Source organism: Chelonoidis abingdonii, chromosome 17 (assembly GCF_003597395.2).
Source record: "Chelonoidis abingdonii isolate Lonesome George chromosome 17, CheloAbing_2.0, whole genome shotgun sequence".
NCBI lineage: Eukaryota > Metazoa > Chordata > Testudines > Testudinidae > Chelonoidis > Chelonoidis abingdonii.
This window is the reverse complement of record NC_133785.1, coordinates 26,089,175-26,114,530: the sequence shown is the minus strand read 5'-3', so window position 1 is coordinate 26,114,530 and position 25,356 is coordinate 26,089,175. Positions and strand designations below refer to the sequence as shown.

The window sequence follows — 25,356 nt, the reverse complement described above, 5'->3', positions numbered from 1 at the left end:
TGGTGAGTGTACCTTTGTAAATCTATGAATCGCTCTTGGAGGTACTCAAAAAGCTTTTGCAGAAGATTTTCTGGGCAAGGGGCCCTATTTGGTCCCCATTGTAATGACACTTTTTCATGCCATGCATGTAGCAAGTAATTCGAATCTAGCTTCACAAAGCACAGCCGCGTATGGCGCAGGTGACCGCTGGGCATTCCAGAAACATATGTTCTGCATCCTGCGGTGGTATCCAGGAGAGTTTATATATTCATTGTAACCTGTTGAAAATTCTGGACTTAATTAGGGGCAGACATGGCGATTTCCTACTGAAGCCGCTAATCCTTCCTTGCTTGTACCAAGCGGGGGGAGGGGAGGAAATGATAGCGCGAGTTTCTCAAGCGTTTGGCTGAACAGGAATCTTCCCAGGTAACAGCCAACGATCATACCAGTGATCTAAATGAATAGCAGCCATGCGGCGTGGGGGAGGAGGGAATAGAAAAAAAAAAAAAAGAAAGAACAAAAAGGAAGAAAAGGAAGGGGGAGTTTGGGGTTGGCTGAGGTTTCCTCTAACAGGGAATCAAGGCCACACACACGACCACTGGTATATGAACGCCTGGAGAGAAGTCAAACAGAGCTTACCATGGCCACATGGACAGCATTAATATCTTGGATTGCCTCTGGACCTGCGTCTGTGAGATCTGCAACACCCAGAGCCAACTAGGCACCAGTAATATAAACGATGCAAAATGCGACCTTGTAGTGAAAACAGCATGTGCTATGTAAGGTGATAGTAGTTATTCCCATGTGAAAGAGTAAGAGCATTGTGTATCTGTAAATGTCTAACTCTTTTCTGACATACTATCTCGTCTCCTGGGTTTTTCGACGTCCGCCCATGTCAGCTGCCAGGAGATCTGGCTTGTTCGCGGAGCAGATCTCACCTACGCTAACACATCACGAGGCTAGCTCAGATAAGGTGAGGAGGAAGAGAACAAGATAAAAAATGATGGTCTAACTCCAGAAATACAATCGGAATAACAATCCGTCAGTATGATCGAGGAAGGCTCGTACTCCATACAGAATGAGTGGAAGGAATGTGGCGGACGAAGCAAAAGTATAAAAGTAGAAAGTGTGCCAACCAAGTACAGAACGGGAAGGATAAGAGGACGGGCTGCGCGAGGATGAGAGGTGCGCAGGAAGATCAAGTCAAGGTGCGGGGAGAATGTGCTGAGCTCGCAGAGCTGGCGCGATGTGGTGCTCAAACTGATATCCTCCAACGCAAGTGAGGATGGAGTCTTCTGGAAGAGGCAACGGGGCTTACAGAGGCCGCTGCAAGCCCATGTGTAACCACCCTCAAAGCTCCCCACGTTCCATACTCCCTCACCCAGATGTGTAAGAACACGTGGGGGAAGGCTGTCCTGCACCCAAGCCGACCATCCAACCCCCATGGACAGTCCAAGCAAAAAAGCTGTCATTACATTGTAATGAGCTTAATGGCCCTTTTCCTTCCCTCCTATCCTCTCGCAAAGCACAGCAAGGCAGGGATAACTTGATAATTCTCTGGCCTCTTTTATAAATTACTTTTTAATAAAAGATACATCCAAGGGGAGGGTGGGTTGCTTAGCAGAGAATGAGTCAATCAAGAGGAGGGTTCATCAAGGGGAAACAACACGCATCACACCGTTCCCTGGCCGTGCTGAAACTCGTTTTCCAAGGCTTCTATGATGCGCACCGCCTCTGGGTGTGCTCTTCTATCGCCCTGGTCCTGGCTGCTCGTACTCAGCGGCCAAGTGATTTGCCTCAGCTCCCACCCCCATAAATGTTCCTCCCCCCTTACTCCTCACAAGAGAATTGTGGAGCACACAGCAAGCAGCAATAACAAACGGGACATGGTTTTGGCTGAGGTCTGAGCGAGTTAAAGTAATGTGCACCAGGCGCCCTTTTAAACGGCCAAAATCACATTCTACCACCATCGCTGCACTTGCTCAGCCTGTAGTTAAAGCTCTAAAACACTGTCCAGGCCTGCCTGGTGTATGGCTTTCATGAGCCATGGCATCAAAAAGGATAGGCTGGGTCACCCAGGAAATAACGACAGGCATTTTCAACATCCCCAACAAGTTATTTTCTGGTCTGGGAAGTAATTCCCTTGCTGCAGGCCGTTTTTAAACAGAGTAGGTTCTAAGAACGCGAGCGTCATGAAACCCTTCCTGGCCATCCCACGTGATGTTGGTGAAACTTCCTTGTGATCCACAGGCTTCAGCACCAATTTCCTGAAAGTACTCCTTGCGGTTTAAGTACTGGGTGCCCTATAGCGCTCTGGGGCCAAAATAGGGATACTGGGTTCCATCTATGGCCCCACCACAGTTCGGAATCCCAATTGCAGCAAAAGCCATCCACGATGACCTGCACGTTTCCAAGAGTCACAACCTTTCGTAGTAGCAGCCTTAACGATTGCTATGGCTACTTGCATCACCAGCAGCCCCCACAGTAGATTATGCACTCCAAATTGATTCTGCTGATATCACAAAGGGAGGGGTGAGGCTTACCCAGAACCACCCGCGACAATGATTTCTTGCCCCATCAGGCACTGGGCTCTCAACCCAGAATTCCAAGGCGGGGGACACTGAGGGGCAACTATGGGATAAGCTACGGAACGCTACCCACCAGTGCACCGCTCCAAAATCGACATAGCCTTGGACGCATTGGACGCAACACCAATCGAATTAACGTGCCTAGTGTGGACGCGCACACTCGACTTTATAATATCAGTTTTAAGAAACCGATTTTAGCTAATTCGATATTATCCCGTAGTGTAGACGTGGCCTCCCCACACTTTCCACAGGAGGTGATCATTATGGAAGATCTCACTGCTGAGGGTGAGCAGGGAATCAATGAAGGGTCTTCTTCAAGCCTGCAGCTTCCACCCTGGCCCCTATGTGGCTACCCTGTGGGCAGTGATGCGCCCCCCCTGTGATGGCACAGTGGCACGGGAAAGTTTCCATTAATGGGGCAAGAAATAAAGCAGCTCTGCTGAGAAACCTGCGGGAGCGAACTGCCCAGTATCTCCATGAGTGTTTCCTGGAGATCTCCGAGGGAGATTCACATGAAGTGAGGGAGTGTATCAACAGCTTGTTCCGCCACTCAAACTACGCGTGAGGTGGGAGACAAGCCTGCTTTCTGCAACCCTTCTTCCCTCCTACCCCCAACAACTTGCTTCAGCAATTCCCAAAATTAAATCCACATACCAGGGGCCTCCTCTCCTGTTTGCACTTCACCAATATCCAACTGCTGTGACTGGCTAGGCTCCTCTGGGGTAGAAAAGAGCTCCTAACTGCATGCATCTCTGGCCTCCGAGTCATCCTCTGCCTCTGGTTCCCTTTCCCCCTCTTCATCCAAGATTGCCTCGTCCTGTGTCAGTCCACTCTTGACAGGCAACGAAGTATCCACAGGGGACTTTGCAGTGGAGGTGAGGTCACCACTGAGCACCGTGTCCAGCTCTTTGTAGAACTGGCAGCTCTTGGGCGCAGCACCAGAGTGGCAGTCTGCCTCCTGCACCTTGTGGTAGGCGTTCCACAACTCCTTTGCTTTGACCCCACACTGCAACGTGTCCTGGTCATGACCCTCTTCATTCATGCATCTAGAAATCTGTCCATAAGTATCATAATTCCGACAGCTGGAGCGCAGCTGGGACTGGGCAGCCTCCTCTCCCCAAACACCGATGAGGTCCAGCAGCTTGGCATTGCTCCAAACGGGGGATCACCTGATGCATGGAGCAGGCAGGGCCACCTGGAAAGATGCGGTGAGACCGCTGCATACATCACCAAGCAAACAGGAAGGGGACTTTCAAATTTACAAAGGAATGTATGGGGTGGGGATGACAGTTGGTCACCTGAGGGTAGGCAGCAAAGTTCAAACCGATGGCCAGAAAAGGGAGAACAGGCACTGTGGGACACCTCCCAGAGGCCAATCACAGCACTGTAATCACCATGTTGTCTACACTGGCACTGCAGCACTGTAGCCATGGCTCAGAAAGCTCTACGCCTCTCATCGAGGTGGTTGTTTTTAGAGCGCAGTTTCTGCGCACTAAGTGGGTTGGCAGTGTGTACGCCTCGGGAGCTACAGCACTCAAAGCTACTTTACTGAGCACAAACTAGCCAATGCAGATGGGGCCTAAGAAAAGACACTTTTGTTGACATGTTTGTTCAAGCAGTTTAAGTGGATAACAGCTCTGAAAACAGGACAATTATTTTGAGAACTAAGGATGTCGTTTTAGGAAGGCTCAACAGTATAGTTCTTTATATAGTTGGTTCAATCACCTGAATATTTACATTCCCCACACACTCTGCTACAGAACTAAAATCTCTAAGAAACCAGAGTGAAGGCTACAGTACACTCCTCCTGAAATTGTGCAGACAGGCGGACACCATTTAATTATGCTGCAAAGAGGATAATTAACAACAAATTCACTCCTACAAGTTTTCCCACATGCATGGAGCAATTTGCGGAACTGAGGTGTAGTCACCTACTGCCACCTTTGATTAAAAATGAAAAATTTCTCAGAGTCCAATTTACTTTTCCAGAAGTGTTTGTGATTCCCTTATTCTACCAATAACCTCACTGACTTCAGTGGGACAAGTCAGCAAAACCCAGCAGATGATTCTGGCCTTTGGCAATAATATTGTCTAGTGATCCATTCTCTTTAGACAGGTTAGGGATTAGAAGTGCTGCACTACCAGGCTTGGAAACATTACAGGGGAAAGTTCATTTGAAAAAAATCAAACATTTCCCTTAGGTTTCTTTAAATGATCATGAAAAGATTTCTATTCATCTTGAGCATGTAACAGTTTTAGAAAACTTATTTGCCCCAAATTTTGGCTGACTACATCCCTTCAAATAAAAACCTGGTAACTTGCTTTATGGACAGTAACACGTAACTGAGTAACCCAGGTCTGGCTTACGAAATCTCATTTCTCAGGATGTGGTTCTTTAATCTGTTCTGTACATCAGTTTGCAACTGAGGCTGAATTTTTCATTTCACCCCAAATTCTAGTTCAGGGGTGGTCAAACTTACTGACCCTCCAAGCCGCATATAACAATCTTCAGAAGTTCAAGAGCTAGGGCAAGCTTACCAGGGCTTGGGGCTTTAGCCCTGCTCCTGCTGAAGCCCCAAATCTCCCTCCCCATTGGGCAATAGCAAAGGTGACATGTGGGACCTCTGCCAGGATTTGCTGGCCCAGCTCAGTCGCATGATGCTGGTGGTGATGGTGATGGTCCTGCTGCTGGGCCCTCTCCCCCAACCCCTGCACAGCAGCTGCTGGAGCCGGCAAGCTAGGAGCTGTGACTATGAAGAGAGATAGTGAAAAGATCTGGGAGCTATAGGGAGGGGCCTCTGGGTAAGAAGCTGGACATGCCTGGGGGAGCATGACTCAAGCTGTTGGGGGGGGGGGGGGGAACTGAACCTTTAAAAAATTGTGCCCCCACCCTCCAAACCTCCGCTCTCAGCAGGCACCTGTCTCTGGCAGAAGCCCCTAGCTCTGCCACAGGGTGCGAGGCCCGAGTCTCTCTCCCCTCTCCTATGCCAGTCTGGTAGGTGGAGAATGCAGGGGGGCACCCCACTCAGAGTTTAGTGCCTCCTTCTGCTTGGGATTCTCAGTTGAAAACCTCTCTTGCCATTAAGCTCCTGCACTGTTTTTTTTTTTTGTTTGTTTTTTTGGGGGAGTGGAAGGGCAGCACAAGAGGTGGCCTTGGAAGCACTGCAGTCCCATGCCAAGCATCTGGATCGCTCAGCACCAGAGCTGTGCCGCAGCTGCAGGAAAGATAGGTGCTTCTTTAAGTCACCTGCTGACCCAGAAAGCATGTTCACAGCTTGCCTACCAGATCAGGCCCCTACACATGAGCATGGGGTGGGGTGGGGACCAGAATGTCTCATAGCCCCAGTGGTTAGGCTACTCACCGGCCATGTGGGACAGTCCTAATTCAAGTCCCTCCTCCACCTGAGTAGAAGAAAGGATTTGAACAGGGAGCTGCCACCTCACAGGTAAGTGTCCTAACCACTGGGCTATGAGATATTCAGGGCATTCTGCACAGGTGTGGAAGGTTCACCTCTCACAGGCATCAGTAAGTGTAGCAGCCACTGTGTGCTCAATTGCACTCACACAGCCCTGGCTGCTGGAATCAATGTTTATTAAGACTCCACTGTGGCTACCATATGTAGGCCAATGTGAATGGTTACTATTAGCTCCAATCAAGGTCCTGCTCCAGGTCAGAGCTCCAGTGTAGTATAGTGTAGTGCAGTGCCAAGACTTGGCAACTAAAGTTGGAGGCAGCTTTTCCGATAGACAGACTAAGGATACACAGCCCTGGAATATTATAATTTCACCTGTTCTGCAAGGAATTTCCTTACCTAAAGGATGTATTCCATTGAGCACAAAGATCCTGTCCTGTCTCTCTTGCAAATACATACGCACCCCTATTTTCCTATAGGACTGGGGGAATTTTAACAAGCTACAGTTGTACATGCCACTCCTATATTTAAAACAAGCCCCCACCCAAATCAAATGAAAGTCTTTAGATGAATGCACCTTCTCTCTTCACTTGAGCTAGACCTCTCCCCAGCTAGCCCTTTCTTTTCTATTAACACACTGAAAATGGCACGGACATGACCTATTTCTATTCAACATACCATCTCCATAGCAACAGTCTTATGTTAAGTTGAAACAGATGTAACTGACTGCATGGAGACACATTACAATGTAAATAGTGTAAAACTGAATATTGCTTCAAGGCTCAAGACAAAGCAGCAGCAACCTTTTCTAGTCACCCTTTTGTCAGATACCAAGGTTGTCACAGTAGCTTCATGAAAGAGTCAATCTACAGATGTGATTGTTATTCTTGCTTTGTGTTTGCAAAATATTCTGCAACGAAGAGATGGAAACAAACGCTCTATAATTATGCAAATAAATAATATTTCATTCTCATTCTTAAAACTAACTCCAAATATGAAATTAAATCAAAGTGGATAAAAATTAATGATTAAAAAAAATAAAATAATGGTTTGTTTTTTTAATTTAAAATCAGTTTTTGGTAAAAAAACTCTCAGGAAAAAACCTACCTAAAGATAGTTTTAATTAAGATATCTTTGAACAATAATGTATCATTATGGAATAGGAATTATAAATTCTAATTTTATAGAATGAGACAATATAGTCATGTAATGTTTAAGAAAAGTTTTGTAAATGAGTTCTAATAGTTCATGGATTAGGGACTCAATCTTATGGGGTTCCACAGGCTTCTATATAGATTATTTGGATTAAATCTTTCTATCCATCCAATGGCAGTCAGTGCTCAGTCTAGAAGATACTAGCAGAAATGCCTGAAGTGGGTTCTAGCCCACGAAAGCTTATGCCCAAATAAATGTGTTAGTCTAAGGTGCCACAAGGACTCCTCTTTGTTTTTGCTAATACAGACCAACACGGATACCACTCTGAAAACTGTGGAATTGTCTCCCCAAAGGTAACTTACTTGTTAACAGCAAAAATGTTTTTAAATAGAGGTGAGAAATAACAGGTCTCAACTCTATTGTCACCTGCAAATTTGTGTACACAGAGTCAATCCCTTACCTCTCTCTAAAAAGGTGCAAAATTTCAAGAAGTTCAATGAATAGAAGATTGTTGAAGGTGGAATAGATCTGGACAAGGAGAACAAGTCTGGAGATAAATGTGAGAAATGAGGGACATATGCTTGTTATTTTAAAATATTACATGTTTGCTGTTGAAGAAAAAAGCCAGAATACATAATGTTGTTTTAGTTAAATAAAACAATTTAAATGTCTGTCTGGTGACGTTCTCCTCCTAAAACAGCATGGCAAGAAAATCCTTCAATATTAATTTGTTGAATTGGAGATATTTATGAAGTCATTGGGAGGTGAACTATCTGCTTCAATTACCTTTGTTAAATGAAATAACCAAACAATCATTCATTTTCTGATATAGCTGTAAAACTAATCTGAAAAGTTTTCAGAAGAAATCACTGTTTAAAAATGTATAGTGTGTACTTTCTAAAAATGAAATCTACATCTGTCTCCAAGTTGTGCACAATATGTATTAAGGTTATAACAACCAATAAAAAAGCACTTTTACGTAGAAAACAATAAAATCGAGTTTTCCTGCCTAGTGATTTAAATCAATTTGATTTAAATCAAATCCACCCTGAATTAAGTACATTCAAATTAGTGAATCAGAAAGTCACTAACTTTTTTCTTCCAGCAGATAGCTCTCTTACATGATGTTGCTGGCTCTTGCACTTCTATCACAACTCACAATATTGATTGTCTTGCTCAAAGCCACAGCTACTGAAGTCCTCTGACTGCATGAGAATCTCAGCTTTCACTTACAAGAAAATAAGTAAGCTCCCAGCCTTTAACACTGGAGTAAAGCTTAGAAATGGGCCCTCTTACAGGCCCCAAAACAAGACGGCAAATGAAAAATCATAAGACTTCAAAAATCAAGAGACTTTTCTTAGATTCTATTATTTTTGAACAGCCAGTGTTGGCAATATGGGACAATTAAGAATTTTACAAAATGGGAATGTATATTTTCAATGATCAGTTAGGAAAGGGCTTAAGACTTAACTGAGAACCAAAATTTTACTTTGATGTAGCTCCAAGAAAAGCAGACAAAGTTCACACTGCACTGAACCAATCAAAAACTCAGAATGTTCAAGTTCTGGAGGTCAGGAAGTTTTTTGGGTTAATTCTGCAACAAAAGACTTCTTTCTCTCTCTCAACAATAGCAGGAGCACTGGCAAGACTACTACATTTTTGCTTTGCAATTTACCTTTGAGCTTGCTGGATGCATTTGAAGTGTCCTGCTCTTCGCTTGCTTGTTGGCAACATATCTGGAACTCCAGAAAGACCTATGGGTTTCTATTTTTCCAGTGGTTCAGCAATCCCTGGTCATCCACAATCCCATGCAGTACAGATACACTGTGTGCTGACTGCGACTGATGTAGTCAGACTCATCCTGCAACTTATTAACATCATAATCATACCATTTCTATAGAAAAAAACAATCAGGGGTATTGTCACCTTGCATCAGTAGACAGCTCCAAATGCTCCAATAATCTGCAACTAACAGACTACCAATTCCAAAAGTATCCCAGAAGAGTGAATGCAACAGAGAATGTCTTATAGGACATAACATTTAAGTAACCCATGGTTTAATGACCTCATCCAGAAAGAATATTTGCCATACAAAAAAAAAAAAAAAAAAAAACCCCAACGAAACACCCAACCCTGCAAAGGCACTAAACTGTCCTCCTCAGCACTCACATTTGACCCCTCTCTCTCTGGTACCTCCAAGCACATCCCCTTAGAGGACAGGCCTCTTGCCTTCACCTTCCTCTGGGACAGAATCTAGCAATTCTCCCTCTTAAGCTACAGCCTCCTGGAACCAACTGACTGCTCAGCGGGCCTGACTAGATTCAGCTGCCCTGCAAGATTTCCCTTACCTCAGATCAGCCTTTTCAAAGCTAAGTATTGTTTAATCTCAACAGTAGCAACACAGGCTAACAAGAAAAAAAAAAGCGTTTAACACAATCGGTCTGTACACACCCAAAACTCAGGCAGACCTGCTCAGCTGCCTTCCCCCTCCATCCTGCTTCTGGGTATGGGATTCAGTCTGATTCTCCATAGACCCCATCTCTCCCCCTACACGTCACAGGCCCTCGATTTATTATACCCAAACTTCATTGTTTCCAATTTCCAGTCTTTTTTGCAGACCCTGAGGTTATGAGCAGGCCTCAGCACGGTGGAGCTAAAACTTCGAAGAGATTGACACCTGCATTATCTTTAAAGTATCCCTGGTAGCCATACAGCAAACAAACAAACAAACAAAACACAGACAGCTTCCACACCCTTCATAGTGACCTCTCCGGCAATATCCAAGAACAATTCAATGTTAGGACTGCTGCTTATTATACAATTGTTTAATTATTACCTTGTTCTCCACATTTGTTTCAGTCTACGTTTAGATTCTAATTCTTCAGGGAAGGGAATAGGGATTTTTGTTATGTTCACACGGTGTCTAGCACAATAGGGCCTTGACCCACAAGAGGCACCTCTAAGATCAGAACTATCTTAAGTTACAATAATATTGAACAGGTTTGTATACCAAGAGGGGAAGAGTGAAACAGAGTTTGATGGTCTAAAACTTGATTTACAGATGGCAAGATTCACCATAAAACTCTGCCCGAATATTTTACTCCTAGTGACAGGATAACCCCAGTTTGCAGTCATCAGTTCACTGTCATTTCCAGACCCAACTATAAATGCCTCCTAGAAAAAATAGAAAGCATAAAAACCCATACATTTCAAAGTTTATAGCTCCCTTGTTCAGAAACTGATTCACAAGTTTTCTTCTGACCCAAAAGAAGAAGAAAAAAATATCAATGTGTCAGAATTTATCTTCCCCAGACCTGGAATGACAAGCTCCCACTTCTTTCCAGTGAATACATTTAGGAACCCTTTGATTTACATTGTATTGACAGAGGAGTACAAGGTGTCATCCTTGTCATTTTCTTCATGGCAGCTGCACATAGAGCTGAAAGCTTGTGCATTTTCTCTTAACAGCTTGGCAACCTCTTTATTGGAAAGTATGCCTCAGTATCTTTCCACTGAGCACAGACAATCCTTGTGCTTACTTGATCTAATGTACATTTGTTAAAAACGACTCAAATGTGGAGTAATAGCATCATGGAAACATCCCCCATGCTGCTCTGCCAAGAGACCTCTATTCTGAACAACACCCCCCCCCCAACTGCTGTAGAGAGAAATTAGACAATCACACCCCTTAACTGCATCTTTTATTTCACTCCCCCACCCCCACCAACCCTGAGAACCCTGCAGTTCTTTCTAGCCACACTCAGAAAACTGGGCTTTCAGGTGCTGTTGTTTTTACTCAGGTGCTGTCACAACTGCATCAGTTCTGAAGACACAAACTCTAGACACTAACTCATTTCACTATGGCATGCAAGCAGTGGGATTACATTTGATAAGGACAGTGCACCTGTACACTTGGTGGATGCCAATCTCCTGGGCAGCCCGTGATCATTCCAAAGCTGCCTCCATTCTCTGCAGGAAAGGCTCCAACACCTGTGCCAATCAATGGGTCCTCTGGAGGGACCAATACTGATTTCAGAAAAATCTGTACTAGATGAAAATCCAACATCTGAGGTAACCAGCAAGACCACCAAGGGGTCGATAGCCGATTTGAACAGAGAGCCACCAACTCCAGCACTAGCAGGTCAGTCACTTCTGCTGCAAGAAATAGAGCTACTTCACCACAACAAGACCACAGTACACATTTCCTGGCCACCTCTATTAGCTTCCCCACCCCTCAATGGCTTAAACCAGACAAAGCTTATTGGGGGTGATTGGGAACCTCTGAATCATTCACTGTTGATCTCTATCTCACTTGGATATTGAGCAAAACCAAACCACTCCAAACTGAACACTATAGACATGGTGATACAGCAAAACAAATTTCTATAAGCTCCTTCTACAGACACAATGCCAATGAATGCTGGAACTAGGGGGTGAAGGAAGTGCTGCCGCACTCCCTGGCTTGAAGTGGTTTCCACTGTATACAGGTTTACAGTTTGGTTGAATGGCTCTCACACCCCCACCATACAAATTGTTCCAGCACTCCTGCTGCAAGTCTGTGTTTAGGCAAATGTAAGATGATGCTTCTCCTCTCAACCCACATATAGTGCTTGTTCAAAACTACAGACGTTTTCTGTACTCTCTCGTAACAGCACAACCAAGGCCTCACAGGAAATATCCTACTCTAAGACTAAAAGTCCACAATTTCAAGCATGGTCCAATGGAGAGGGTGTTAGACTGGAACTTAAAGAGACCTTGGTTCTATTCCCAACTCTGCCGCTGTACAACTATAGACAAGTCATCTGCCTGTGACTGTTCCCTCTCACTTTTGCTCCTGGAGCAGGGACAGTCTCTCATTTGTATTGGAGCAGAAGCTATCACAATAGGGCCCTGATCTTGGAAGGTGTCACTGTCATACTAACAAGTCACTATCACTGCCACTATATTCTCCTTTGTGATCAGGATTTCTTGATTTCCATCCAAACGGAAATCACCTGTTTAAAGCTGTATTCCTTACTATGCAGCTGATTTGAAGGTTGTGGGGGAAAAGAGAAGATCAAAAGTTTCTTTTCCACTTTTTTTTCCCTAGATCCCACACATTTTAGGGCATGCTTTTGTCTAAACTAATAACAGCAGGCTTAAAAATTGCCAAACCACAAGGAAGGCCAGTCACTGCTCCCCTGGGCAGCTTGCCAATGTAATCAGTGCGATATCTTTTTCCATGCCAAACCCGAGGATGTTCTGCATGCCAGTGACTTAGAAGACATCCTAATAATAAATACTAAAAAACAAAAGGACAATCCTCTAAAAGTTACTCTAACCAAATACGGAAAATCTGTGTGGGGAAGCAGCAGCGGAGGACCAGTTTGGGCTCCACGCCAGCTCTTAAGCACAATTCTGCTTCTATTAGCATTATGGCCAATACCCGACAGTTTTGATACAACATCAAGGCAAGTGGCTCCCATATACACAGTATTTGTTTATACAAAAAAGCCAACACTAGGCTACAAAAGCACTCACTTTAAAATACTATAGAATGAGGTTGGTTTGTTTAACCACAACCCGCTTTGTAGATTTCTGCAGCACAGCACTAGGAGGCCACTGTGGATTTCACACAGCTCTGGAACATTCCCTGCCAGCTTTTACATTTCCAGGTATACAAGTAATCCCAACCAGGATCCAGTGACTGTATTTATTCCACCTTCAGCATTTGCACACATCATTACATGTGTACTGGAAGCTTTAGGTGTTGTGGGTTTTTTTAAAAAACTTGATTAAAATTTAACATGGTTTAATACCTCACAATCCCCAAGCTCTGGCACAGCATTACAAGATGCCTAACAGCCCTACTCCAATCATATTTCTTTCCTTATATTAGTTAACAACAAAAAGCATAGACTATCCCTCACTTTCAAGAATGATGGAACAAATTGCTGTTATGCCATTGGCAACTCATGAGATTCACATCCATCAGTAAATGAAGTTTTCAAAACTATGGTTGAAAAGCCTCATAAGCTCGCCCCCTCCCTTTCATTTACCAGTTTTGCTTCTTCATATGGCAAGTAAAGCATGCAGTGCTTAATTTTACCTAGTGTTACCATTTCTGTAGTGCTCTGTATAAGGTCCTTGCGCCTGGACATAGCATTTTTCCTTAAAAGCACACTACGCTCTTTGTAAGATGAATCACTTTTGTGAAGGTTAAGTGATCAGGTATTAATACCAAATCATCGTGTGTCTTTAACAGTCTGCCAAAATAAAAATCTAAAACCCTCACACGTGGTACTCTATGCAGTTAAGGAAAATGTAATACTCTGCTGCTTTTCTTAGTGCTATGCTGCTAAGGGGGAAACTGTTCCACCTTAAGCAGAGAGGAAAGGTTGCAATCACCTATAGAGCACCAGAACACTGCAGTAATATGCCTCTCTTTTGGGGGGCAGAAGGAGGAGGGATAGCAAGCCACTTTGTAGAAGGGTTTTGATTCTGCAAAAAAATCCCACATTGCTAAGTTCTGAACTGCTCATATTTAGGTCGCCCTTGATCTTATTATTTTTTTTAAAAGGTGCAAGTTATTTATAATCACTGACCACCACTTGATCTTCTGCAGACGATTGCCGCACATTTTTCAGGCATAAGGTAAACCTTACAAAACCTGATGGTAGGTATTATCCTTTTTACAGATGGGCAAACTGAGGCCCCAAAAAGGTGAACCTATTTATTCACAGCAGATCTACGAACAAAAACACAAGAATTCCCATTGCCAGTCCCACTGACTAGCACATATTCCTCTATGACCTATAATCTAGAGAAAGACCTTCTGTCACGGGAAGGCCATTTTAAGTACGTGGATTAATTTTTAACCATTCCCTTCAATCAGTAACTTTAGGCTCCTCTCCAATCCACTTTGTTTCTGATAAATGGGGCTAGAGCCAGTAAAAAGTGTGGGCAGGTACTGTAATATATTAGACTGCGAGCTCTCTGGGGCAGGGACCACCTTTCTGTTCTCTGTACAACATCTTGCACAATGGGGTCCTACTGCACAATGGGGCTCCTAGGTGCAGCCACAACACAAATAATAATCTTGGCCTGAGTCACTATTTAGTCCAATTTTATGTTTATATCAAAGCGCTGGGGGCAGATGGAATTGGAGACCAAGCCATATGCACTTTTAAGGAATCACTTATTCCCAATTTAAAGCCCAGGTCACTGGAGGTGAAAGAGTACCACACTAACCCTCCGTACTTACTAACCCTCAAAGCCTATTATTCTCCTCTTTGTCATACTGAAATCCAAATCCTCGTTGCAGATCCCAATATTCTTGTAAATGGATTAGGGTACACAGCACAATACTATTGCCTCAAGTATTAAAATGTCCCTCTTTGTGGTCACTAGTCAGGCTCTCTACAAGTTGTAAACCACATTACTCACTGCTTGCTGGATTTCAGTCTTCACTTGTTCGCTCAACATACCCTCAAACACAAAGGAGTCTCCAAATTTCTCTGCCTAGAAGGAAACAAACAACAAACAACAACAACATACTGAATTTAAGCAAATTGTAAGAGTCCATTGGAAGTGTTAAGAAAGCATCAAGTGGAACCATTAAGGAGATAATAGACTTAATTTAATTCTTTCTAATAGGAATTATGAGTTTGCTTTAAAGCAAACAAACAATAGACTAAGCAGAAGTACAGTGGATGAAAGGCCACATTACCCAGGGATATAGTCGTTCTTTAAGAGTCACTGAGATAAAGTGCAGACTGACTGAATAAGTGGAACAGATGGCAGCTCAACAGAAGTACTGCAAACATTTCTAAAGCTATTAATTGTAAAGCTTTTCAATTGTCCTGATTTGCTTTTAAAAGCAATACTGCGATGTACATAATATTAATAGTAAGGAATCTATTCCATTAACCTTCCTTTACTTTGGAAGTCATACAAAATAATTAAGTGGTATGGTTTACTCATTCTCAAACGCTCACTGGCTCCAGATACTAAGGTGTTGGCACAAAACCCATAGAGGACTATTTAAACCCATTTATCTTAACAGATTTAAAATTTTATTAAGAAATGTTTAAAAATAGATGATACAGATGTTAGTATTTTGATATTGGATAGTGCATAACACATACAATGTGCAGCATCCCCAATGGGGGGTTTAAAGTGGATGAATCAAGGTACAGTCAGCAAGCAGTGAGGGTACATCACTCATACAAGAATTACAGGCAATCATAGGTATAAATAAGTGGTGAGGATCAAGTAATGAGGATAGGATGACCCTCATGTGGTGGAGTTCGGTTCGGTTCGATGGGTTCAGGGTTCTACAAAGCCACCTCATTTTCAGGAGGAAAAACAAAAGTGATTAGCCATTTCACTAACTCACAATACATGAGGTGCACCAGCACAGCAAAAAGTATTTTAATACCTGGGTTGGTTTATTAGGAGAGTCTAAACAAGTTACTGGTAGCCAATGACTATCTTTCTACTTCATTGCTTGAGTTTATCCAAACAGGTCACCCAGCTGAGGACACTGTAGTCAAGGTTGCAAAACTGCTTCCATTGTAACTTTGTTTCCACATTCTAATAACTTTCTGAAAGAGTCAATTGTAGGACTGAAGATTCCCATACGTTCACCACTCAAAATCCAGGTCGTGCAGAGTTTGGACAAAATCCCTTCAGCCATTTGACTTAGAAAGAAGAAAGGGGGCAGGGTAAAAATCCCTTTTCCTCCCTCAATCCCTTTTCCATCTGAAGAATTTCCAGCCATTTTTTCAGGGACAGGGCTCAAACTAGAGTGCCTGAAGTTTGATCTTGACAGAGGTCTTCACTGAGGACTAGTTCCTTAACATGTTGAAAAAAAGTTAGTTTTGATTTAACAGGATTTATGAGCATCTGAAGATTGCAACTTGTGTGTAAACAGAAAGTTACAGAAAATCATCACTATTGGCCATACTGGAGCCCAAGCTAGCCTTCTGCTGGAGAAGAAAAACTAATTAAGCTAGTATTCTGTTTACTTGAGATAAATCAGTTCTGCAGACAAATGTTTTTATACACAACATCTTGGCTGCTTCTCAAAAAGCCTGTGGATTCAGTACTGTTTACTGTAGCTCTGAGTTTATTTTTCCAAACCTCATGTACAAACTGGCCTTGTGCCAAGGTGTTGAGTGGAACATCTAACCATTCCACTTGAAATCAAGCAGAGCCAGAAATAGATTTCATCCCACAAGATGATAATACAATGGGCACTGGAGTGTAAAGCACATTCCAGAAGCTGTTTGCAATGAAGATCCCGTGTTCAAACTTAAGGCGATTGACTTTTAACTCAATTACTGAGCCAACAGCTCAATGAGTACAAATTGGTTCCACTGATATAAGAACAGCCCTCTGCCTGAACTTTATGCAAGAAGGGTGAAGGGATTCTTGTCATCCAAACCAGTTTACCAATAAGATTCTGCTTCCAAGAGCGGGCCTCCTCTCAGGCCTGAATAGTTACTAATAACTTGATTTTGGCTAGATGGCTTACATGTATTACAGAACGCACATCGGGCATGTCATCACAGCTTCTGAACTAACAGAAAAGATCTGGGCCTCCAGAGCGGGTTACTGTTTCTCAGAAGAGGAATGGATACCAAGCAACAAATCTTGTATTGTCCAGATCGCTAGAAAGCAGCTGCGTTTGGCCAGGCTGCTGTTTCTCCAGCTGTCTCACCATCTGGAGTACTGTGTCTTAAACTCCTCCCTAGACACATTAAGGTGGTTTGTTAAAAGAACATATTCAGCAATCTCAGTCAGGGCCTGTCTATACCAAGGATACGTATTGGCATAGCTACACTGGTCCTTACCCATGCTGATGAGCAGCACCAGTAAATGTAGGGTTTGTAGCGGCATGCTTTGCTAGGTTAACCAGCACAAGCTCAGAACATATACACTGGGGGGTTGCCCTGCTACATCAGCCTAACTACACCAAGACACAATTATAGACAGGTACTTGGTTATCACCCTCACTCAGTCTTCACTGCTTTCCCCAAACTAAAGAAAGCCTGCCTGAATTCAGATACCTAGAGCCCTGCTGGATATACCACACACCATATTCATAATTTTCATAGAATCATAGAATCAAAAGGTTGGAAGGGACCTCATGAGGTCATCTAGTCCAACCCCCTGCTAAAGGCAGGACCATTTTCCCTAAATAATCCCAGCCAGGGTGCGGTCTAGCCGGACTTTAAATAGCTCTAAAGATGGAGATTCTACCACCTCCCTAGGTAACCCATTCCAATACTTCACCACTCTCCTAGTCAGAAAGTTTTTTCTAATATCCAGCCTCGACTTCCGCAACTGCAACTTCAAACCATTGCTCCTTGTTCTGTCCTCCGTCACCACTGAGAACAGCCTAGCTCCCTCCTCCTTGGAGCATCCCTTCAAGTAGTTGAAGGTTGCTATCAAATCCCCCCTTAGTCTTCTCTTCTGCAGGCTAAATAAGCCCAGTTCCTTCAGTCTCTCTTCATAAGTCATGTGCTCTAGTCCTCTAATCATTTTTGTTGCCCTCCGCTGGACTCTCTCCAATTGTTCCACGTCCTTTTTGTAGTGTGGCGCCCAAAACTGGACACAATATTCCAGATGCGGCCTCACCAGTGCCGAATAGAGGGGAATAATCACATCCCTCGATCTGCTGGCAACACTCCTACTAATACAGCCCAGTATGTTATTAGCCTTTTTGGCTACAAGAGCACACTGTAGGCTCATGTTCAACTTTCCATCTACCGTAACCCCAAGATCCTTTTCTTCAGCACTGCTACTTAGCCAAACAGTCCCCAGCCTGTAGCAGTGCATGGGGTTTTTCTGTCCTAAGTGCAGGACTTTGCACTTGTCCTTGTTGAACTTCATGAGGTTTCTTGTGGCCCACTTCTCCAATTTGTCTAAGTCTCCCTGAATCCTATCCCTGCCCTCCAGCGTGTCCACCACTCCCCCCAACTTGGTGTCATCTGCAAATTTACTTAATGTGCAAGCTATCCCATCATCAAGATCATTAATGAAGACATTGAATAGAACGGGCCCTAAGACAGACCCCTGGGGCACACCACTTGTTACTGGTTGCCAACTAGAGAGTGTGCCATTGATACCTACCCGCTGAGCCCGTTGATTCAACCAGTTTTCTATCCACTTCACAGTCCATTCCTCCAACCCATACTTCCTTAGTTTGCTGATGAGAATGCTGTGGGACACTGTGTCAAAAGCCTTACTAAAGTTAAGATATACAACATCAACAGCTTTGCCCCCATCCACAAGTCCAGTCATCTCATCATTTTACGGAAGTAAACGGAGTCACATCAGGCATGAGTTTGGGCCAAGGTCTTTGGCATGTGCTGTCTGCAGTTCATTCAGTTTAAGATTATTTTCTCAGCTAAACCAACTAAATACTGTGTAAAAAAAAAAAAAAAAAAATTTGCAGGGGGTCAACAGCCCTTGGAGGCAGGGGGGTGCTCCCAACTAGAAGAGGTTCAAAGCAAAAAATATTATACCTCAATTGGTGGCAAAATGAAACATATTTGTTTCCAGGGCCTGTAAATCTAGAAGCAAAATCTATAACGTGGCCTCCTTTGGGAAAAGAGTTAAGCCTGAATTTCCCAGAAGGATTCTATGACATACACCTAATCCCACTGTAGAAGGTAGAGTAGCTTTCCTCTTACCTCTGTAACATAGCCAGTGGCATTTACAAATTCCTCAAACTCCACATTGCTGACCTCATACCGATCCATATAGAACTGGCTAACATGAACTTTTCTAGCAGGCCATTCCCCATCTTGCTGTATTTCAGGTTCATTGGTACCCATTGTGAACATTCCTGTTGGAATAAGGGCCATCTGCAATGGAAACAGATAAAAATGACTGTAGATATTTTCAGTCCTAAGTTAAGCAGAGTTTGCCATTGTTTTTCCATCATAGACTGGAGGAATGAGGGTCAACACCATCTTGAACAACATTTTCTTCATGGCTAGAATATAGTTCAGTGATGAACAATTATAATATCTGGAAGGTTCTAGGTTTAAAAGAAAAATAAGTTGAGATTGTCTCCAAGATGAAAAGATCAGTTCTCAATCTACCCTACTCTCACAGCATTCCCAGGGATGTCAGACCACTGCTTAGGTCCAGACCCATCTCCACATGGGAGAGAAGGATGCCATTGTGACTATGCCTCCTTTTTGCAATGAAATCTAAAGACGCCAACAATGAAAATTCCATCTTGCTCATTGCAAAAGGAAAAACCCTGATTTTTCAAACTGAGGCAGAGAGAAAACTTGACATGTAGATGGACAGCATGAAGATGATGAAGCTGCAAAGTGTTCTTTTGAGGACAAAGTACAGCTTATCTGTTTGCATACTAAGTGTATATGGGATTTTATTTATGAATTGATTTGTACAGCATTCTATCACTGCCTCAGGTAGTGGCAGCGCCTGCATCTCAACATTGCATCAAAAAGAGACATATGGTAAGTTTACAATCAATATTTCCAACTGTGCAAGGCTGGTCTGGAGCCATAGCATCAGGCTCAGGAAGTAAAGACAATGCCATGAAGGAATGTCCCAACTGCATCTCAAGTTATAATGTCGCTTTATGGCTTCAGCCTGTTTTTAGGGAAGACACACTCAGGCTTCCCCCAGATGTGTGTCACTGCAGAGAGTCCACTGCAAACCCCGGGCAGGCTCCAGTCACTCCCTATTAACAAACTGACAAGAGATCAGATAGTCTCCCCCAAGAGACCTTTCAAGCAGCATGCAGTCCTCAGCAAATAAAAAGCAGGCTAATTCCACAGTTCTCCCACCACCACCTCCACCTGACTCTGTCAGACCCTTGGCTCCATTCCTCATGGGGATGAAACGAGAGAGAGTCCTTTTCCATCCCTCAGAAAGCCACCAAACCCTTCCTTTTCCTGTTTAAATACCTGCCTTGTTGAGTTCAGGGTGGGGGCTCTTTTGCTCCAGCTGGCCAGCGACACTGGTTGCAATATCAGGGCAGTAAAACTCCCTGAAGTGAAGAAACTCCCTAATTTATAGATTCATAGACTTAAGGTCAGAAGGGACCATTATGGTCATCTAGTCTGGATACATGCACTTCATCATACAAACCCTAGTTGCACCTAAGACTTCGTTAAGTGGTGGGACTGGAGAACAGAATGAATTGATTTAAATCACAGATTTTAATCATTATTTCAATCAACACATAGGAACCTTGATTTAAAATCAGATTTTAATCTTATTTTGCATTTGTACTTTTAAAATTATTTTCCTAAAGGAAGTTATGACAATCACCAAGCAAATCTAACTATGACCTTTATACTATATGTACTTTTTTGCTAATCAGCAGATACACTGTATCTATACACATTTATAGATGCAGTTATGTAGCTCAACATACATTTATTCAGGTTCTTAATTTTTACTTTATTACATTAGAAAATGGTGACATTTTTTAATCTGCTAGATGAAATTTTTATTCATGATTTGTTTCAAGAAATTGTTTCACAGAAACTGATTATATTACAAATGCATAAAACCAGCATTGAATTAGTTTTTTTATTAATACAATGAAAAGCTTAAATATGCTGGGTACAGAGGGGGGGAAATTATCAAAACATGTTTGATTTAAAACTTATGTATTATAACCAAAGACAGTATTAATAGTCAGTGTATTGATGGATTGTTTCTGGTCACCATGGGCCAAACTGTCCAAGATATTTAGACACCTAAAAGGGGCAGATAGGTACTCAGTGGAATTTTCAAGAGTGTGTAGGTCAGTTAGGTGCCTAACCCCCACTGATGTCAGCTCCCATTCACCTTTCAAAATCTGGCCTCATGTTCTTCAAGCTTGTAGCATTGGTAGATCACATCTTCTCCCCTTTGTTTATATTCACAAACCGGACAAGGAAAACAAGCTTTCCTGCTTTTTCAAGATTTGACTGTCAACTATTCCAAATGAAGAAAATATTCTCTCTGCATCTGCTAGGTTAAACTGAAACCAGAAGTAATTACAGTAAAAGTTTTCTGCATAACAGAAACTGAAAGTAATGATATTTGGAATAATGTAAATATCAGCATTCCCTCCATTGTAGAGACTGGAAATAATCATAGAAATGTAGGGCTGGCTCGAGGTCAAATTCAGCCCCCTGCACTGAGGCAGGATCAAGTAAACCTGAACCATCCCTGACAGGTATTTGTCCAACCTGTTCTTAAAATCTCCAGTGATGGGGATTCTTATTGCAGATACTCAATGCAGTACAGGAATTGTGACATATTTATAAAATCTAAATTGCTTCAAGAGTTAAAGATGTTTTTCCAAAATCCTGTATGTAAATTAAAAAGCATCCTTTAACTCAGTAAGATTAGTCGCCTTTTTTATTTTAATATTAATAGATTACAGTAACACAGCCTATCATAATGTCACATTTTAAAAAGAAAAATGTATTTAATTTAAATTTAAGAAGTGCTCTTTAAGGATTGTTTTTTTCCCTCAATTTAGATCCACCCTGTTGGAGGAGGAGTGGATTCAAGCAGTAGCCAGTTGGATCTGGAGAGGTAGGTTTAAACCTGAAGTTGCCACCGGACGTTTTTCTATACACAACAGTGTGGTGATGGCTCAGTAAGAAACTTGGGCTGGAATAGGGAGTTGCATCTCAGATTTATAACCCAATGGCAAAACTAACTGGGACAGTTGGCATCAGCCTTTGAAAACAGGTCACTAAACAAAAACAAAACAAAAAAAAAAAGTTACCCTACTTGTCAGCCTGTATGCAGGGTCTAAGGAAGAAGATTGCCTCCTTCCTCCCTCCATGATGCTCCTGAGCACATCAGGAGAGAGGCTCCCTTCATTCTCTCAATGCTTTTAAGCACTATTCCCCTCCACAATTACCTCCCATGACAAGTAGATGGGTGGATTTGTTGAGGGCTGACTTGCACAGTACTCACCCTCCCACCTAGTCAGGACTACAAGCCTTGTTTTCATTACATCTAAAAGTGATCAAGACTTGGAGCCCATCCTGTGACCACTCATGCAGAACTCACACTTGACTTAACAGTTCAATGGGAAAAACAACTACAGAACTGGACCCCAAAAACCTAAACTAGCAGAGTCAACACAACAGAATCTAGCAGGGGATGTATCTTCTCGAAACAAGCAGACAGCAGTTTTGATTCCCTCATGATTGATAACTCTTTGAAGTCTAAGAGGGCAAGGGATATAGATGCCCTTTCTCAGGGACAGTTCCTGAGATGTGTATACATAAGCCACACTTCTAGAGTGGCTGAGTTAGAACTACAGTAAGATGGAGAAAAGTCCATTATCTTAAACATACAGTTAAGATACAAAGAACCTTTCTCCACAATACCCATCATTATAAATTAGGCCCAATATGGACTTAAAGTGCTTAACATTCTGTTTCCCATTTTAAACGTTTCTTATTATTTACAGAAATTAACAGACTGACGCTTCACTTCAGAATAAATACCCAACAGCAGCTGTGGCCTTTTTAGGATATCCTACGTTACAAGGGTAATTCTTACTGTAAAACACACACATAAAGGAAGCCAGCAAGTTGTCTTTCACCTGTAATATCCACGGATACCCTTCTCAGACAGATTACCTGGGCTTCCATGTTGATGCACTATGAAGCTGAGAACATTGAGAATCAATTTCTGCAGAGTTCAGTCTTGCACTGTTAGCTCACAGTGATGCTACTGGGTATAATCATTTGGACACAGTAATGGGCAATGGAGGAGTTTTAGGAATTGGACAGGGAACATATTTCTCTATTCTTTAGTTTATTGTGTTCATTTAACAGCACTGGGTCCAGCCAGCTTCACTGTTTCCCTTTGCTACAGTAGACTTCCACCTCTGTTTGGGTTCCTTCACAGCAATATTAAACATTTTTACAAGATGACAGAAGTTGTAAAGCCACACAGTAGGCAAAGGGAGCTCAAGGCCAAAAGAGCACCTGAAATTACTTTTCAGCTGGCTGATATTTTTTTAAACTGACTAAATCTGAAGGTGATCTTACAGAAAGAAGTCTAAATGCTTATGAATCATCTTCAACTCAACAACAGTCTGGGTGTTTGCACTTGTCTCACTGCAAGTGGGTTTCCGGATAAGAAGTTACTCCTAAATTTCCTGGGGACTTAAAGAATGCCGCAACGAGACAGGATCAGAGCTATGTAACTGCCTACCTTCTAATCTCTTGCTGACTCACTGAAGCTAAAATAAGTACTCTGAGCAGGCTTGGGAGTCACAGATTTTGAGCTTGTTAGTCAGTTGTCAATACATGAAAAACAAAGCCTTGTACTTGACAGCTCAATGATCACTTCACCCCATAATCTAAATTTTGATAGATGCCCTGTTATCAATGCAGACTCTGATGTAGCCTTTAAATGTCTTCCTTCTGAACCCAACATTTGCATGTCATGCAGGCACTCACTTATCTATACACTATGTACCACAGACTTCTATCATGTACTCCAAGTCCAGTGCCCAACATGGGACTTTTGGAGTACACATTCTAATTGCAACAAGGAGTACGGTGGCACCTTAAAGAATAAGGGATTTATTTGGGCATAAGCTTTCGTGGGTAAAAAACCTCATCCTAAGTGAGGTTTTTACCCATGAAAGCTTATGTCCAAATAAATCTGTTAGTCTTTAAGGTGCCACCAGACTCCTTGTTGTTTTTGTGGATACAGACTAACACGGCTACCCCTCCCCCTCCCTTCTAATTATGACAACAGCACTAATTTTATTGCTCAAGCAAGCTGCTGTTTTCGAATATAATCATCTTTTGATTGCACGTGACAATGTCAAAGTGACAAGTGGCCTCTTGGCACCCATTTGAACCAAGAAGTACTGACTGACAGTAAATGTGGAGGTGTTCAGCACTGAAGGGAAACAGGTTCCTAAAATTAGTTAATGGATTCAAGAACACTGTTCATCTAATAACGAATAAAAATCTTAGCTTCTAACTTAAAAATGAAGATTGAACTTAGCATAACCAAGGTGAAGAAACATCCAAGTTTAAGTATGGAGGCAGAAGTCCAGCAGCAGATCAATCAGGGTGAGGAGCATGGAGCTGAGTGCATTGAGTACAGCATGTACCAATACTTGTCTTCTGGCCAATTGGCTTATGCATATAAATCAGGGCTTCTCAAACTGGGGGTCAGGACAACTCAGGGGATTGTAAGGTCATTACAAGAGGGGTCACGAGCTTGTCAACCTTCACCCCAAACCCCCGCTTGCCTCTAGCATTTATAATAGTGTTAAATATATTTAAAAGTATGTTTAATTTATTGGGGGGGGGTCACACTCAGAAGCTTTTGATGTGAAAGGGATCACCAGTAAAAAAAGTTTGAGACCCACCAATATAAATGGTGCACACAGCTTGTTGTCCTCAAGAACCAATCACAGCATCTTGAGACCAAGTCTGCTGAAGGAATGTCTGCAGTTATATTTATAGGGAGGACATATGAGAATCTGTCAGACACCAGGCCCACCTCCAAACTAGCTGCCCCAATCATACAATGGAGATGATCTCTTCCCATCACACATGTGGCTAAAATGGAACAGAGGTACCTTAGAAGGTACCACCTGCTGACAGAGTTTGACAAGGTCATCTATTCCTCAGGCATCAGGAATGTCCCCCTCCAGAAGAGAAATACTGAGTTTCAAAACACAGACAAGCTATGGTGCAAATAGGAGATTTGATCTTTAGAAACATCTGTAGCTGGCTGCTGGGGCTGCTGACTGCCCCACCTCAGACACCAAGGTCAAAGAGTCATAATGCCTCCTACTGCTCTTTGGGATCCCACTTTTAGATGTCTTTCATTTTGATAAGAGCTCCTAACTGAGTTTTTCTGAGGCTTACAACAGGGGTTTGGGCTTTATTTTTTAACTATCCTGTGGATTATTTAAGTGGTAACAGTCCACTTCGGACATTTTATTTTGTGTATTTCTTAAGCATTCCTTGATGTTTTCTTGCACAGCCCAAGAAACAATCTTATTTCCACCCCCACGTCCTTCTCCCCCATTTGCTTTTTTGACCACTTCTGCGCACTGGGTGGACATCTTCAGAGAACTATCCATGATGACACCGAGATCTTTTTCCTGACTCATTGTAGCTAAATTAGCCACCATCATATTGTATGTATAGTTGGGGTTATTTTTTCCAATGTGCATTACTTTACATTTATCCACA

The 25,356-nt window shown here is 42.6% G+C and overlaps 1 protein-coding gene across 3 annotated transcripts in view; it reads right to left on the bottom strand.

The window, feature by feature from the left end:
- Positions 1–25,356, bottom strand: part of SUMF1 (sulfatase modifying factor 1) — an 82,478-nt gene that overhangs the window by 45,697 nt on the left and 11,425 nt on the right. For 2 of the 3 annotated variants that reach the window (XM_032784184.2, XM_075073190.1), the window contains exons 2-3: positions 18,817–18,990; positions 14,561–14,635 (exon numbers count right to left, since the gene is read on the bottom strand). In XM_032784184.2, the coding sequence (XP_032640075.1) occupies positions 14,561–14,635; positions 18,817–18,990 (249 nt within the window). The remainder of the gene's footprint in view (positions 1–14,560; positions 14,636–18,816; positions 18,991–25,356) is intronic. The other variant, XM_075073191.1, reaches the window with a different exon arrangement.